At 31.7% G+C, this 18,757-nt stretch overlaps 1 protein-coding gene across 1 annotated transcript in view; it reads left to right on the top strand.

The window, feature by feature from the left end:
* Nucleotides 1-18,587, top strand: part of LOC139487977 (coilin-like) — a 19,106-nt gene extending 519 nt beyond the window's left edge. Inside the window, exons 2-7 of the mRNA XM_071273267.1 lie at nt 9,460-10,627; nt 11,420-11,563; nt 13,444-13,491; nt 14,071-14,143; nt 15,027-15,100; nt 18,397-18,587. Of these exons, the coding sequence (XP_071129368.1) occupies nt 9,460-10,627; nt 11,420-11,563; nt 13,444-13,491; nt 14,071-14,143; nt 15,027-15,100; nt 18,397-18,444 (1,555 nt within the window). The 3' untranslated portion in view covers nt 18,445-18,587. The remainder of the gene's footprint in view (nt 1-9,459; nt 10,628-11,419; nt 11,564-13,443; nt 13,492-14,070; nt 14,144-15,026; nt 15,101-18,396) is intronic.
* Nucleotides 18,588-18,757: the final 170 nt, after the last annotated feature.

Raw genomic sequence — 18,757 nt, 5'->3', positions numbered from 1 at the left:
GGTTCATGTGGACCATGTGGACCCTGTGGCTAAAATGGCTGCATTTTCACCTCAAAATTTACTCTGAGTACAGACAAACCTGTGCATCTGGAAACGTTTTAAGGCAAAGCATGCCCTAGATGAATAGACTTCAAATGCATTGTATGATTTAGAAAATTCATAACTTAACTGGATTTTGCAGTGCAGTACTGAGATAAATTAATTGGTACTTCCTTAGCTCAACCGCTTACGGCTAACTAAGTATCTACCACATAATCCTGAAACACTTCCCCCACCTCAAGAGTCATCATACCATAATGACTCTCACACAAAATAAATGTACCCAAGCTAGAATTCCCCTCTTACCACCATGTTTTTTTCTAGTTTGGCGCCAATTAGAGCATGATTCTACATACAAACATGTACTAAAAAATCTTGTCTCTACCAGGACTAGAAACCCAAGACCTCTGTGTTACCAGGCAGCGTGTTAACTGACTGGGCTAAAAAAGTACTTCCTTATCTCAATCGCTTACAGCTTACTAAGTATCTAGCACACCTTCTAAGGGAAGAATTCATATGAGGCAGGAAGACTTGTTGGAGTGTTGCTGCACACAACAGTAGCTTTTATGACACTGCTTTCATGTAAATTCGGGCCAAGTAGATTCATCCAAAGTTGTTCCAGTTCAAGTTCATTCTGCCCTCATATAGGACAGCTAGTAGAAATGCCCTGTACTATGTGTACCGTCGGACATCAAATAGTAATTTTCGGCTACCTTAAGTGTCGAAATTGGTTAACATTTAATCATGATCCAGTTTGTTTAAATATTGCTATTGTTTATATTCATCAGAGGTCTCAAAGGTTTGTTATCAATCTTTTTGTTTAACAGGTGTAAAGATTGTTCTCAATCTTTCATACAATTAGTCTATAGTCTCTGGACATTTATTCTATGCAATAGTTAAATTACCTTTGCCAGATATTCAAACAAAATTACAACTAAACCATTGTAAAGGCATGTGATTACATTGTTTAAATGTATTACTATACATGGATCTCCATGGCCTGTTTAACGATGGCGCCCCGCCATCGTTCAAATGTCTTGCGCCATCGTCAAATGACTCGCGCCATCGTTCAATTGTCTTCCGCCATCGTTCAAAACTGTGATCGTTTTTATAGCCTGACGCCATTTTTTTAGCAATTATAATCAAATGCATGAAATTGCATAACCCTCAGGCTTTTTTTTATAGTATAATCCAATACAGTTCTAACGCCTGAGGGATATCCGGATTAAGATCGCTAATCAGTTGTACCTGAGCTTGTACAGGTAGATCAACAAACCAGACAGGAGAATATTATCTGAAGATAGACCATTCATCTGTCGAATAATTTAACTAAGTTTCTGCAAATGCTTATGATAATTCAGATTAAATAAATAAATTAATAATCCAGTTACAAAGTTTAATAAGTAGAACACATGCTTTTATTTTGACCTACGCAATCTGCATCCCCCTTTTTAAGAAGTACAAAATAAGACGTAAAGCAGTAATTATTATTTCATCGCAAATAACTCGAGTACTGCTGTATTGTAACAATAATATAGAATTACTTTAAAAGTTAAAAAGTTAAAAATTTAAATATTTCCTGTAAAGAAATATCGTATCGTAATTCCGAATTCATTTGGTAGTTTAAATACACCTTTCCACTATCTACTGATAAGCCCGCCTCCCTTAGCAACACATGGCAACCCAGCATCTTGGGTCAAGCTTATCAACAAAATGGCGGTTATTATGAACATTGGATAATAACAAAGTAAAGAAAATGTTATAAAAAATATAAAGAAGAGCAATATATTTATGCTTTTGTGTTAAAATATGATAAAATAGTTACTCCTCAAGAGTTGGGAGATAGATTTATGAAATTCTGACCATTTCAACTAAATTAAAAGAAACAAATACAATATTGAAATTTGAAGCTTATATACTAGATTACTTTCATTCACAAAAATGTAACAACAAGATAAAAATATGATATGATTGATTAGATAAATTATTATGATAAATTCCAGGTTTAATTAAGCATGGCTAATGAATGTTGATAAGTTTGTTTACTATGTAGACAAACACAGCATTGGGTCAACTTGTAAAACAAGCATCATTGATCCAGTACCTAATAATTGTTTATTGAATAATATTTAACCATTTTTTTTTTATGTCCATAGATAACTTATACTGATAATTAAAATTCCTATCACTAAGTAAAAAATAAAGAACAAAAGAAAATTTATTTATTTTTTGCTAGATAGATAGTTACTTGCATTGCTTACATGTATGGTTGGTCATTGAAGTTCGTCTTGGCTTCAAATTCATATAGACTAGTACTCTTATCCTTTTAAGATTGAAATATTTGCACATTGTACCTTTTTGATTGCAAATTAATAAAATAAAATATATCGAAAACTTCTCACTTCTTTTTTTTTTCTTTTGATAAAATATATGATAATAATCCTGTTAAATCAGTAAATATTCCCACAGAAGACCAAGTCGTATCAAAACTACACTTTATTTTACTTATGATAAGCATCTATTGAAATATATATTTTTATTCTTATTATTCAAGTTTCCCCTACCTCTTAACAAAATTCTAAGAATGACAGTACAAACATAAATATGATATTTGTAATGTAATTTCAAGAAATAGCACATTCTAACTTGGATGTTTTATAGTATAATTAATTATTAAATGAATGAAAAAAATCTCAAAATTGAATTCTAATTCAATTTGTAAACCAATTGAAATCTTGTGTTTCAAAATATATATTTTTCATCATTTAAAAAAAAATACTATTAGCATGTAAACAATATTTTAAAATCAGTAAGCACTGCCATCCTATTCCTTTTTTATTGATTTATTAATCAGTTTCATTCATTAAAATAAACTTTTATTTTGTTGGAAATTGACAACTTGACCTTCCTCTACCCTCCTACTTTGATTCCTTTCCCTAAAACAATATTATTAATGATTTAATTGCGAAAATTTCAAAAAAATTCTATCAAATTAACTGTTCAGATAAGAAAGCTTGACCGAGGTTATGTCCGACAACACGTGCTGCTATCAAATGTTTACACATGTGGTAAATTGACCACATGTGATTGGTCAATTAACTGATGATTGGCAGGAGAATGGATAGGTGTATTACAATCAAATTGATACATCCGCTTTTCCGGTTTCTATTTAGACTTGAAAGATGCATGTTGCATAGCATCGATTAAATCATTTGCTAGATAAAGTCATTAAAAACCTTTTCATTTGACAACGTTTGCTTAACAAATCTTTTTAATTTTTTAAATAACCCGTACGACTTGTTTTGTCGTTGCTGCAAACCAGCCATACCGGTAATTGGTTCATGACTTCTGAATTTGACAGTGTCCGTGAAAAATAAGCTCCACATGATTTTTAACCCCCATAACAATTACCAAAAATAGCAAGGAAACTACATGGGGACCTTTGTGATAGCTATTGGTCATTCTCGACTAAGGGAAAGGGAGGGGCACGAGGGCTTGGCCTTTGAAGGGTTACAAACGGCAATTATTGAAAATATATATTCTTCTATATAGTATTTATAATGAAAATTCAAATAAACATAATTTAAATAAGTAATGAATTAGCATGTTCACCTATCCTTATGTGGAGGGATGAAATACTTTCGATCGCGCTACACTGTACGGCTTAGATACGGTTTATGATGGTGAAAGTTCCTCCATCGTTCAATTTTCATCCATGGAGATCCCTGCTATAAATGGATACAATGTACAATATACATAACCTATTAAGTTTCTGTAAAGATGAGTTCAAATTTGTTTTGCCAGTCCAAAATCCCCTTTTTATAGTTCTTAGCATGCCTTATCCTTGCGTGTAAGAAAATTGGTTGCTATTGGTCTAGGTTAATCATATAAATCACTGTCAATATATATACGTTATTATTGAATTATAAAGAAAGCAAGCACAATTTCATATGTTTCGACACAGTTTTATCAATATAAAACATTAAAATAGCAGTCACTAAACAACTGTAGGATTAATAGCAAGCTAGAAAAAAAGATGTTATTCAAATGCCACATGTTGGCCGAAATTTCGTAATGCGAAATCGAAACTGCCTATTTTGCAGGTAACGACTTTACCTTAACACAAAGATAATACCCATACCTGCCAACTGTCACTATTTGTGGGGTATTTCCAAATTGAAATTTTGAAAGAGCATTTTTATTTACAATTTTAAACAAAACAATTAATTTTACAATGATTTTTGGCTTATATAAGTATGAAGATGCCAAAAAAACAACATTAAAATGTATTTGAAGACCCCCTTGAAGGTTTTTTAGAACTATGACAGCCATCTTGCATGCAAAACCCCCATGGGCATTTTAAAAAGTTGGCAGGTATGAATACCACATTATTTAACCTTCACAAAACTGGGATTTTTATGCCCCAGCTACGATAGTAGGGGGGCACTATGTTTTCTTGTCTGTGCGTCCGTCTGTCCGTCCGTCCGTTCGTTCGTTTGTTCGTTCGTTTTTTTCAGGTTAAAGTTTTTGGTCAAGGTAGTTTTTGATTAAGTTGAAGTCCAATCAACTTCAAACTTAGTACACATGTTCCCTATGATATGATCTTTCTAATTTAATTGCCAAATTAGACTTTTGACCCCAATTTCACGGTCCACTGAACATAGAAAATGATAGTGCAAGTTTCAGGTTAAAGTTTTTGGTCAAGGTAGTTTTTGATGAAGTTGAAGTCCAATCAACTTCAAACTTAGTACACATGTTCCCTATGATATGATCTTTCTAATTTAATTGCCAAATTGGACTTTTGACCCCAATTTCACTGTCCATTGAACATAGAAAAGGATAGTGCAAGTTTCAGGTTAAAGTTTTCAGTCAAGGTAGTTTTTGATGAAGTTGAAGTCCAATCAACTTCAAACTTAGTACACATGTTCCTTATGATATGATCTTTCTAATTTAATTGCCAAATTAGACTTTTGACCCCAATTTCACGGTCCACTGAACATAGAAAATGATTATGCGAGTGGGGCATCCGTGTACTATGGACACATTCTTGTTCATAATATAAAAACAGTTGTCAAGTGAGATAGATTTAAAAATCACCTGGATATAAAAAAGAAGATGTGGTATGATTGCCAATGAGACAACTCTCCACAAGAGACCAAATGACAAAGATATTAACAGCTATAGGTCACTGTATGGTCTTCAACAATGAGCAACGCCCATACCGCATAGTCAGCTATTAAAGGCCCTGAGATGACAATGTAAAACAATTCAAACGAAAAAACTAACGGCATAATTTATGTACGAAATATGAATGAAAATGAATGTTTTGATAATCATGATAACAAATTAATTATTACTTGAAAAGAAAAATTAATGCTTCTCAATGATCAAAATTAAAATAATGTATCTGTGACTTTCAGAGTTTCTTATCTTAATTTGTATTGTGCATTTAACAGGCTATTATTTTTATACAACCGCAAAAACATTTGCGGTCATATATTGGTATCAAATCCGCGTCATCCGAAAACGTATGGTTTCCGGGTAATAACTTTAGAATAGGTATATAGAAATCAATAAAATTTTAAAACAATGTTTATAACCACAAAAGGAAAGTTAGGATTGATTTTGAGGGTTATGGTCCCATCGGTTTAGGAATTAGGGTCCCAAAGGGGCCCAAAACATACATTTATCTAGTTTCAGGACAATAAGTTGTGTATAAGTATTTCAATTACTCTGAAATTGTACCACAATGTTCATACTATGATATATAATTTATTTTAAGGGTTATGGGGCAAACAGTCTAGGAATAAACGGGGGGAAAAAGGGCCAAAAAGAAGCAATTATCTAGTTTACAGACAATAACTTGTGTTTAAGTGTATGGATCTCTCTGAAATTATACTACAAGGTTTCTTACTACATGTACTACAAAGGAAAGGCTGGAATTGAGTTTTGGGGTTCTTGCTGCTCCAATGGGAGTTTCAACAAGTGAGGGGACAAAAAAGGGGCCCAAATAAGCATATTTTTAGTTTTCAGTCAATAACTTGTGTTTAAGTGTATAAATCTCTCTGAAATTATACCACAAGTTTCCATACTACAAAGGGATGGTTATAGGGGGTAATGGATCAAATCATTAAGCAATTAAGGCAAAAAAGGGGGACAAGCTTAAGGGTTTTCTGGTTAAAGGACAATTTAGACAATTTAAAAGCAGTGTAAGGGAGGTAATTCAATTAAAATTTAAATTTAAAGAATACTCTTATATATATGTTTGATTACTTGATTACCTCCCTTACACTGCTTGGAAATTATGTTAAAGGAAGTGATAATTGTCTTGAGATGTGTAGCTGTAAATTTATTTTTAGAAGTTACTGTTAATTAATATTAATTTTAACCATGACTGTAAGTTATTTTATATTTTATAGCGAACCCTATGATAGTTTTCCATAGATTAACCTGCAAGTTACCTGTCGATTTAAACTTTTGGCAGTTCTATTGTCCCATCTAACAAATACAACAGGTATTGTTCTCTGTATAGTTTATTCACCAGGACCTTTAAATTTCTTCTAGGAGAAATATATCACTCATTGATTAATTTACCTGACCAAAAAATTATCTGTTTTTTTATTGAAATACTTCTATAAACTCACATAAACTGAATGCAATATTGTATTTATTCAATATATCATTAATATATTTTCAATCTGTTCAATATAAAATCTGATTTAATAATAAAAAGTTTATTTTAGACACATTTTTTAGTATTTTCCAATTTTCCAATGAATTTGCATGTTTTTTTTGTTGTTAATTTATAGACTATGTTTATGAAGACCTTAATTTAAAAATAATAATATTCAAATTTTTATTTATCAAACACACAAAAATATTTATTGAATATTTGATCAGAAATCAACTTTTAATTTTTAAATCATTATTAATATTGATCACATTAAAAACGAGTTTTTGGTATTGAATAAATACAACACCACATGCAGTTTTGTGAGTCCTTTTTAGTATTGGTATAAGTATTTTTTCATCATTGACAGTTCAATTTTTTGTTCAGGTATATTAATCAATGAGTGATATATTTCTCCTAGAAGAAATTTAAAGGTCCTGGTGAATAAACTATACAGAGAACAATACCTGTTGTATTTGTTAGATGGGACAATAGAACTGCCAAAAGTTTAAATCGACAGGTAACTTGCAGATGAATCTATGGAAAACTATCATAGGGTTCGCTATAATACTTTAAGATGTATTAAAAAGAGTAGTTATTGTTGCCAACTTAATTAAAAATTTGAATTGAGATTATTTTTGGAATAAGGGATTGGGGGAGGTGAAAAAAAATGGGGAGGGGTAAAATTTTTCTCATTTCAGATTTAGAAATTAAAAATAATTTTTCTTCAAATATTTTTTTTTTGAGGGGGTTTATATTCAACAGCATAGTGTATTGCTCAAAAGCAAAAAATAAATAAATTTAAATTTATAAGACCACATTCATTCTGTGTCAGAAACCTTTGCTGTGTCAACTATTTAATCACAATCCAAATTCAGAGCTGTATCAAGCTTGAATGTTGTGTCAATACTTGCCCCAACTGTTCAGGGTTCGACCTCTGCAGTCGTATAAAGCCCTGGTCAATTATGGAATTTGCATAATTTCTTGTGCTGGAAATTTTTAATAAATTCCATGTATATTCTGTACTGTAATGTTCTGTGCTGCACACAACACTTTCTATTACAAAGAAGATAGTACATTTGCAATAGAATGTACTGTGCCGCACACAACACTATCTATACAAAATACATTCAATGTATGAAAAGTGTTATGAACCGCTCAAAACACTATAATACCAAATAAACATGGAATTTATTAAAAAAAAGATTAGCACAAGAAATTAAGCAAATTCCATAATTAAAAATAATTCCAAGTTCAAATAATAGCCTGTTATTTGTAGAAAAGTTGTCCAAATCTCTCATCTATTTTGGTTATATTGTCTCCTCCAAAAAGAAAATAGATGTTAATCAGGCAAATTTGCTTCGCCACATTTAGCAACCAACATTCAATCATAAAATTACACAATAAAGAAATGCTTCTAGTTTTCTCCGTATTCTTCACTTTTAAAATGACTGGTAATTTTTATATTTGTTTTGAGTATCCTCTGTTCTGATATTTAACTGGTTCCGGTAAATTAAAAAAATCCATGAACTTTCTGCCTACCTACCCTACTTTTAAGGCTTTAGGCAGAAAATAAGCATAATAATATATTTCTGTTTTTGCCATATATTATTTTGGCCTAAGTTCACTGCATTTTGCATGCCGCTGCATGGTAAGGAGAAGGATCAATTTAAAACTGCTGGAACAGAAAAATTAAAATGTGTCTGACATTTAATAACAACATCATCATGATCATTACATTTAATTTTCAACTATATGCACAGATATCTTTCAATACACCAGGAAAAAATACTGGAAGGTTTTCTTCATCTCTTTTTACATGCGTATATACTTGATATATGCAGTCATGTAGATGAATAAAAGTAGTGGTTGGCCAGTTCGGAATAAATGTCGAAACAGCACACATAAATGTAAACAAAAAAGTGCCCATGTTAACTACATTATACTAAATCATCTTGATTCTATACACAAATTGTACATTAATTTAACCATTTGTTAACAAAGACTGCCAAAGATACATTTTTCATGTAAGCCATCAAGACAATTTTATGTGGCCATACTGGAGGTAAAAATCCAGTTTTTCAGAGATTTATTTACCGTAATTTTATCCTTTTCAGATTTCTAATCTCCTTGTACCCAGTACCTTGTACAGTTGTATCAGAATAAATTACTGACAAACATGAAAATGCAATTATTCTTGCAATTGTAGTTTGATCATGTGTACAGGTACAGTGATAAGAAGCCTATAATTACACCCAGCCTCTCAAAATACAATGTACATGTGCACAAGTCCCAGACTCTATCCGATAAAATCATATGAGACAAAACATGGTAAAATGAATGCAAAATGGATTTAAGGTGGTACCTAACACTACAGGGAGATAACTCTGTAAAATCAGCTAAACGTTTTAATTACGTTGTGCTGTTAAGGGAATATTAAACTTCTCAATGATCAAAATTAGTGTTTGTCAAACTGCTATATAACCAGTGTAATTTTTCTGATAAAATGGTTGGTTCAAATTTTTTGAAATTTTTATATTTTTGTCAAAGGGTCAAAGTAAATACTTTTTATGAAAATTAAACGAGCCAAATTAGTTTTAGTGAAGGTGTTGGGTACCACCTTAAGGTTACATTAGTATATATATACATGTCATGTAAACAGTTAAATATCAGATTCCTTGGACAACATGGACAATATTGAAGAAATGTACTAAATTTTTTATCACAATCTGTCATGGTTTATATTTCAGCTTTGAAAACCAAACTATTTTACTATTGAATGAACAAGATGTGGACATTATTGTCAAATCTGATAAAAAGAAAAAACATAAACATGATAAAGAAAAAAGTGAAGATAAAATCACATCTGATTATGCAGAAAACAAGGACACATATTCAAATGAGAAGGATATGCAAATTGCAACTACTTCTAGTAGTATTGTTCCCATGGAAACATCACCACCAAAACAAAAACACAAGAAAAAGAAGCATAAAGATAAACATGAAACTGTTGATGACATACAAACTGAACAACAAATAGAAAAGAAAAGAAAAAGGAAATTTTGTAGTGAAGAAAAAATAGTAGATGTCAGCTTTGATGAGCCTGTTGGTAAGAAAAAAGCAGGTAATTCATGTGAGCTTGACCTGTCATTGAAACCCAGTTTGTCACAAGAAAACATTGGCATTGAACATGTTGAAAGATTTCCAGATTCAGATCCTGCTCAAACTAAGCTGAGTAGTACCAGTGTTGCAGATGAAAACAAAATGGAAAATACAATTTTATTAGGGGAACATGGAAAGGGAAGTGAAAAGAAAGAGAAAAGAAAAAGGGTAAGAAAAAGGAAAAGAAAAAGTGTAGCAGAGACTCCTCCTCAAACACTGCGCTCTGACAATAATGTTGTTAAAAATGCTTGGAATTGGAACACAGGAAAAACCTTTAATAGTGAACCAATAAATTCAAAAGCAAATGGAAAACACAAAAAATTTACGTCTGACAGTAATGATAGTGATAAAGACGCTAACACTAATACGAGTGGGAAACATAATTCCTCAATAAATTATTCATATGATTATGGTAATACTACGGAAAAAATGCATCAGACTGAAACTGATACTACACATAACAATTCATATTCAAGACAGTCCAAAACAGACCACCAGATTATCTGTGATAGAACAACAGACTGGAATAAATCAGTAAATAGAAGTGGTCATGCAGTAGAGACAGAAAGTCCCAAAAAAGTTAGCGAAAAGATTGCAGACCAACCATCAGTATTATCAACAAGTTATTTATCAAACGGAGTTGCTGTGTATTCAAGAAATCGGCGAAAACAACAGCAAAATTCAAACCAGTATACAGAGCTGACTAAAGAAGATCAATTGAATACAAAACTGACAAATGTGTCAGTTATTTTACAGGTAATAAACAACTTATGAACACAATTGTAGATAAATTTATTATTGATAGAAAGATAGCTTTAAAATTAAAGTGGATGTCTTCTATAAATCGGACTGAAATCATCAGTTGTCATGGTTGTAATGTTCAACTGTTGGCTTAATATACACTATTAAATACATATTTTCTTAAGAAGTAAATAACTGTTTGATTAAACTTATCTTGTTTATTAACTTTACTTAAATATTTTGAAAACGAAACTGCCCATCTGTCAGTGTGTTTATACCGATTTTGTTAAGTTTTGCATTGAAATACATTTATTAGATTCTCATGATGATATACCACCTCAGTAGTCTTGTGGTAGCATGTTTGCTGCAAGTATCGGAGGTCGTTAGTTAGAACCCAGACAGGGTCAAACCAAAGACTTAAATTTTTATTTCTTGCTTCAATGCTAATCATACACTATTTATGAGTAAGAGCAATGACTGATCATCTCAGAGTTAGAATAATGTATCTCAGAGTTAGAATAATGTATCTCAATAGAGTGACATGTCTTTCTAGTGACTGCTACCTTGTGAATTAACACATAAAAATTCTGGCTCAGCAAAGCTTGTTGGTAATTTACAAAGCAAAACTGAGAGAGAAAAAAATTGGTGATGTCAGGCACTAACTTTCTTGAACTAATTTAATTTGATAAATTTTGCCAATACTTACATAACTTGTATACGACACAAAAATGTTAAGTTCAAGTCAGTACAGTGAGTATAACAATTTACATTTTAAGATTGCCTATCTTAAACATTTTTTTTCTGCAGAATACATCATTTGATAAAAATGAGCAAAGTAATGAGTATCCTGAAAAAGAGACATCAGCAATTTATGAAGCAGTGCCAGTAGATTACAGCAAGTTTCCAGATTTGATTGGTCCACCAAGACCTGGAGATAGACTGGCATATAAAGTTAGTTTAAAAACAAGCATGGGCTAGTGTTTTTGAATGAAAGCATGGCATTTTCTATTGTCAAGATATTTAAATTATTAAGTAAATATAAAAATACGGAGATGTGGTATGATTGACCTTAAGATAACTATCCGACAAAGTTCAAATAAAGTAGATGTATGCAATTATAGGCAACCATATGACCTTCAACAATGAGAAAAACCCATATCATTTAGTCATATCAGCTACAAAAGACTCAGACATAAAAAATATTAAACAATTCAATTAAGAATACTAACAGGCTTATTTATAACAAAATAATAAACAAAAAGAAATATGACAGTCACATGAACCAAGGACAACCACTGTCTTTGAGGCTCTGGAAATTGGACTGGCACACAAGGAATGTGGTGGGTTTAAACATGTTTAAACAGCACTCAACCCCCTTTTGGACCTAGGACAGTGGTGTTATAGCACAACATAAGAACAAACTATAAAATCAGTTTAAAAGAGCTGAACTCGTCAGATCGATACAAAGCAGAAAAAACATTAACAAAAACATGGACGGAATGTGGTATGGTATTTGTACATCCCTAACAAAAAAAAAGAAATAAAGTACAATATGTACACATCCAGGAATCCCAACATAAAATGGATTTAGTGTAAAGATGTCAATATGTCAAAGAAAAACATGACTTTGTAAGTTTGTACAGTGCCAAAATGTAATAAAGTCAAGATATTTATTGTATTTAGTAAAAGTACTTTTCCAGGGAATTATAATGAAAAGCAGATGGGGAACAGAATGGGTTTCTTTTATTCATGAAAATTGTTTCTTGACTTTATATATAAAAAAGAAAATGTGGTATGATTGCTAATGAGACAGCTCTCCACAAAGACCAAATGATACAGAAATTAACAACTATAGGTCAACGTATGGCCTTCAACAATAAGCAAAGCCCATACCTCATAGTCAGCTATAAAAGGCTCCGAAATGACAATGTAAAACAATTCAAACGAGAAAACTAAGAGCCTAATTAATGTACAAAATATGAATGAAAAACAAATATGTAACACATAACATGCATAAACAAACGACAACTAGGATTACAGGCTCCTGACTTGGGACATGCACATACATACAGAATGTGGCGGGGTCTTTGCTCACTTCATGATATACCTTCATTTCTAGGTTGTAAGGGAGATATATCTTAAACATGGTACTGTGGATTAATTATTATTCGTTGGATACCAATTTTCGTTGATTTCGTGGGTACAGGTAAACCACGAAATTCAATGTTCAACGAATGACTAATGATCTAAAGGTTTATATGCCGACTTCAGCAAAACCACGAAATTAAATATCCACGAATATGCAAGTTTTCCTTAATCCACGAAAATTGGTACCCACGAACATTAATGAATCCACAGTACTTAAAAGTATCAAGTATTTTCTGCACTTTTTTACAGCCATCACTCATACAATTGCATTTTACTTTGCATTCATAACCACACAGTTTGAACTTCGTATTCTGCCTCCATACAAAAATAATTCAAGTGCCTTCAACCCCCCTTCCCCCATGTATTTTTATTCTGCAATAGCCCTTACAAATATATTTAAAATATTTAAAAGTTTTGTCCCTTGTGAGGCTACTTAAGCTGTTATAAATCAATCATTAACATGATTACAGTAAGTCATGAAACATAGTCCTGGCTGAGAAATTATTTGTAGTATGAGATAAAAAAATTGATTTGTACATTCACAAAATAAGTTCTGTGAACATGGTTTATGAGTTTATATTAAAAAAAAGGTGATTTTGGTATTAGTGTATGAGACAGAAACCTATTTTTGTTTGTTATATGATTTTCCTTCTATTATATGATTTGTCTTATATCTTCAACAGGTTATTGAATTGTCGGAGACATATACACCCGAAGTTTCTGATTATAAGGTATGTTTTCATATTTTCAATATTAATTGTTAATGCAGTAAAATATAGTTTCAAGTTTCATGAATAATGAATAGATGTTAAATTGGAAAATCCAAATATATAAATGTGACTTCTTCTCTGAAGATCTGTCTCATCAAAGCAAGGTCAAAATATAACTTTTATTTGTCATGACTGTAGTATTATTTGGATTAAGAGATATTAATCAATAAAACATTTGTAAAAAGAAGAAAAAAACAAAGATATCTATCTTTGTCAATACGCATCCTTGAACAAGAAACAAGAATCTTTACAATATGTCAAGACTCAAGGTCTAAAAATACAGGACTGTAAAAAAGATTTGAAGAGACTTTAAATACCTGTCTCAAAAACACTTTTTTCTCTGAAGGACAAAAAATATCAAGATATTCCAAAAACACTCCACTCACCACTATTAAAACTAGGAACAGGCGTATCAACGCACAACTAATGGTTATTTTACATGTTTGCTTATAAAATTTAAAAGAATATCAGTTTTAGGAACATGATAGAAATATGTTAGATGATTAATATAATATTAATAAAAGAGCAACCTTTTTTCAGGAGGCCATAGTTGTCAGTTACATCCCAGCAACAAAAACTGTAGAGTTAGAAAATCAACAAGAAGGAAAGTCAAGTATGTTATGTGTATTGTTTTAACCCTTTCATACTGAAATGATTCTTTTGGCACCCTTGAGAGCAAGCCAAATTATCCTTTTGGCATCAGAAGCTGAGGGCAAAATTTATCTTCTTGTGTAATAATTTCATATTTGTTTGTTGTGTACCGGTAATAAGTTTAGATTATTGATTTTATTTTAAAGAAAAAATTAATAATTAATTTAGAATATTTCTGAAGAGCACTTAAAGATATAAAGAAATGCTGTAATATGAAAATAAAAAACTTGCAGAAACAGATTGTGGTTAACACATCAATGGGCAACTCAAAAAACATAGTAAACAAATCAGATATTTAGCTTTAATTCATAATTTACCATCTTCTATTGGAACCCAACAAAACAGTAACACCTAGAATATAGAAAGATTGAGAATAAATTCAATAGGGTTTACTACAAATCTAACACCAACACAAAATTATCAAAAGACAATTAAATATTATATTGACTTATATTGTAGACCATCTATATTCCTGACTCTGAACATCTTATGAAATTCATGTAACAAAATATACAATATGCAGTCATGGTTTTGGTTTGTCTGGTGTAATCACAGTGTCCCAACCTAATGTGACAATTTGTTGCAGAGCAAAAGAAAAATTACTGTATGTCTAAGTGAACATTACAGATGCATTCTAATTTAGATATTATACATATTCCTCAAAAGAGGCACAAACCTTGAATTTTTTTTTTAAGCAACAGCTTGCATTTGTGTGTCAAGAATAATTGCTTCAAAAGAAATTTTCAACTACCAAATTCACAGCTGAGACTAGTTTATCTAACACTTAAGTTAATCAATATTATAAGAAAATATGGAAAAAGCAAAGTAGTTCATTTTCATTGCAGAACTGAATGTGAATGGAAAATTTGAAGTAGTCTTTGAAGATGAAGAAAAAATTGAAACAGAAACAGATATAAAGGTATACCTGTTCTTTAAAAAAAAAAATGGCCAATACAAATAAATATATATACTATGTTATATACACTAAAAATGTAGTTAGTGTGTAAGAGAAATTTGAAAAAGTGCATTCAATTGCTCAATGCTGTACAGTTTTCTACAATTAGACAAGCCCTGATACAATGAGTTATTGTTATTTTTTATGCTGTGAATTCATGATATTCATGCTTCACTTACAATAGTTATTTTTGTCATTATGATGACTGCTAACAATGAAATTAGGTCCTAGAAATTCTTGCTTTCAGTATCTTTGACACAGAAATAACACAATAAGCTTGTAAGCAGACTTTGGCAAAACCATGACATCAAATACCCATGAAAATGCTATCTATCCTAAATCCATAAAAATTTGTATTCATGAAAATAAAAGAACTTACAGTATAGATAAAGTTTTTTAAAATGATTTATGTTTTTTTTTGAAAACAGGTGTAAACCTATCAAATTCTCCTATGAAAATGCTGTTTTAAAAAAATAGAATAACTTAATTTTCTTGCCTTCAGAATGATTTTATATTAACCGTCACTTATTTTCTGAAATTGTCAAGTGAAATTATATTCACATAAATCATACACCATGAAACCTACAACATGTAAATGTCTAATATTTTGTTACCAACTTCACATCAGAGTTATGTCCCCTTTCAAAACATTTTTTTCTTCTCATAAGTTTCATCTTATAATAATTATCTTTATGTTTACAATATATTAAACATGAATATAAATTTGGATATATAACTTCTGCACAGACAGGAAAAAAATATTCAGTTTTAAATATTTCATGAAGCTGATTATTATAATCAGAAGAAATATATCCTTAACTTTTCTCAATACTTGTCAGAGTTACTTCATTTTTGGCATCATTGTGACAGTAATGTGTTGTAAAGATTGATCCTTTTCCAATCTATCAGTCACCTACTTCCTATTTGCCAAAGATTGAGCCTGTTCCAATCTATCAGTCACCTACTTCCTATTTGCCAAAGATTGATCCTTCTCCAATCTATCAGTCACCTACTTCCTATTTGCCAAAGGCTCAATCTTCCAATCTATCAGTCACCTACTTCCTATTTGCCAAAGATTGAGCCTGTTCCAATCTATCAGTCACCTACTTCCTATTTGCCAAAGATTGAGCCTTTTCCAATCTATCAGTCACCTACTTCCTATTTGCCAAAGATTGAGCCTTTTCCAATCTATCAGTCACCTACTTCCTATTTGCCAAAGATTGAGCCTTTTCCAATCTATCAGTCACCTACTTCCTATTTGCCAAAGATTGAGCCTGTTCCAATCTATCAGTCACCTACTTCCTATTTGCCAAAGATTGAGCCTGTTCCAATCTATCAGTCACCTACTTCCTATTTGCCAAAGATTGAGCCTGTTCCAATCTATCAGTCACCTACTTCCTATTTGCCAAAGATTGATCCTTTTCCAATCTATCAGTCACCTACTTCCTATTTGCCAAAGATTGATCCTTCTCCAATCTATCAGTCACCTACTTCCTATTTGCCAAAGGCTCAATCTTCCAATCTATCAGTCACCTACTTCCTATTTGCCAAAGATTGAGCCTGTTCCAATCTATCAGTCACCTACTTCCTATTTGCCAAAGATTGATCCTTTTCCAATCTATCAGTCACCTACTTCCTATTTGCCAAAGATTGATCCTGTTCCAATCTATCAGTCACCTACTTCCTATTTGCCAAAGATTGAGCCTGTTCCAATCTATCAGTCACCTACTTCCTATTTGCCAAAGATTGATCCTTTTCCAATCTATCAGTCACCTACTTCCTATTTGCCAAAGATTGATCCTTCTCCAATCTATCAGTCACCTACTTCCTATTTGCCAAAGGCTCAATCTTCCAATCTATCAGTCACCTACTTCCTATTTGCCAAAGATTGAGCCTGTTCCAATCTATCAGTCACCTACTTCCTATTTGCCAAAGATTGATCCTTTTCCAATCTATCAGTCACCTACTTCCTATTTGCCAAAGATTGATCCTGTTCCAATCTATCAGTCACCTACTTCCTATTTGCCAAAGATTGAGCCTGTTTCAATCTATCAGTCACCTACTTCCTATTTGCCAAAGATTGAGCCTGTTCCAATCTATCAGTCACCTACTTCCTATTTGCCAAAGGCTCAATCTTCCAATCTATCAGTCACCTACTTCCTATTTGCCAAAGATTGATCCTTTTCCAATCTATCAGTCACCTACTTCCTATTTGCCAAAGATTGAGCCTGTTCCAATCTATCAGTCACCTACTTCCTATTTGCCAAAGATTGAGCCTGTTCCAATCTATCAGTCACCTACTTCCTATTTGCCAAAGGCTCAATCTTCCAATCTATCAGTCACCTACTTCCTATTTGCCAAAGATTGAGCCTGTTCCAATCTATCAGTCACCTACTTCCTATTTGCCAAAGATTGAGCCTGTTCCAATCTATCAGTCACCTACTTCCTATTTGCCAAAGATTGAGCCTGTTCCAATCTATCAGTCACCTACTTCCTATTTGCCAAAGATTGATCCTTTTCCAATCTATCAGTCACCTACTTCCTATTTGCCAAAGATTGAGCCTGTTCCAATCTATCAGTCACCTACTTCCTATTTGCCAAAGATTGAGCCTTTTCCAATCTATCAGTCACCTACTTCCTATTTGCCAATTCTTTATTTTTTTTATAATTCTTTTTCTTCATATTGATGAACATCTTGACAGTGATGAGTTGTGATGTGTCAGCATACCATCATTTTACATTACAGTCTAATAATTGAAATCAAATTTAATTTCTATTAAAATTCATTTTATATTAATTTCTGTAGTTCTTGGCAATGAAATTATTTTGACACTGGGATTTTTAGTGATAAAGGGAGATAATAAGTTTATTCATATCATTTCGTCTATCACCAGCAAAAAATCTAATGTTTACCCTGTTTTCACCATTTTATGGGCAAACTGGATCTCTGCATCCTAGAATTGACAAGACAGTGTACCTACTATGCAGATATATGTTAATTTTATCATTTGTTATTTTTATTTTTTTATCTTTGTAATTGCTGAACATACTGATGTAGATTTTATGCACATTTGATGACAAAAATAATAAAGAATTTAAGTATTTTTTGTGTCAATTATTGTAGGGCTTATTAGTCATATTAGTCATGGACACTTTACTTGGTACATTTGTGTATCTGAAAATGTCAAAAATGCTAAAATTCATTTTAGAAATTATTCTCAGAGTTTATATTTTGTACCAAGACTTTTTTTCTTTTTCAGGTTTTCCTACCACTAGAATCATTGATAGAACCAAAACTGTTATCCTAATGATGAAGATTGTTGAAAAACAGGAAGAATTCATAATCATTGAAACAATGCATCTACTTTTAAAGTTATGTGTTCATCTTTCATACAGAAAATGTGATGAAATCTTTTTTTTAAAAAGTCAATAAAATAATGATGTGCAATGATAGTGAATATTATACATTTTAGAAAATGGAGGAACATATAACATAGGCTTTGCATCACATGGTGCCTTTCATGTCATTTCTTAATAAAAATGACCCTTAGATTATTTAAGGAATGACTGTAATATTTTTTCTGTCTATGAAGAAATAACATTAAAAATTTGGTGCACACT

This window comes from Mytilus edulis, chromosome 9 (genome assembly GCF_963676685.1).
Source record: "Mytilus edulis chromosome 9, xbMytEdul2.2, whole genome shotgun sequence".
Classification (NCBI taxonomy): domain Eukaryota; kingdom Metazoa; phylum Mollusca; class Bivalvia; order Mytilida; family Mytilidae; genus Mytilus; species Mytilus edulis.
The sequence above is the reverse complement of the archived record's forward strand: the minus strand, read 5'-3'. Positions and strand labels throughout refer to the sequence as shown.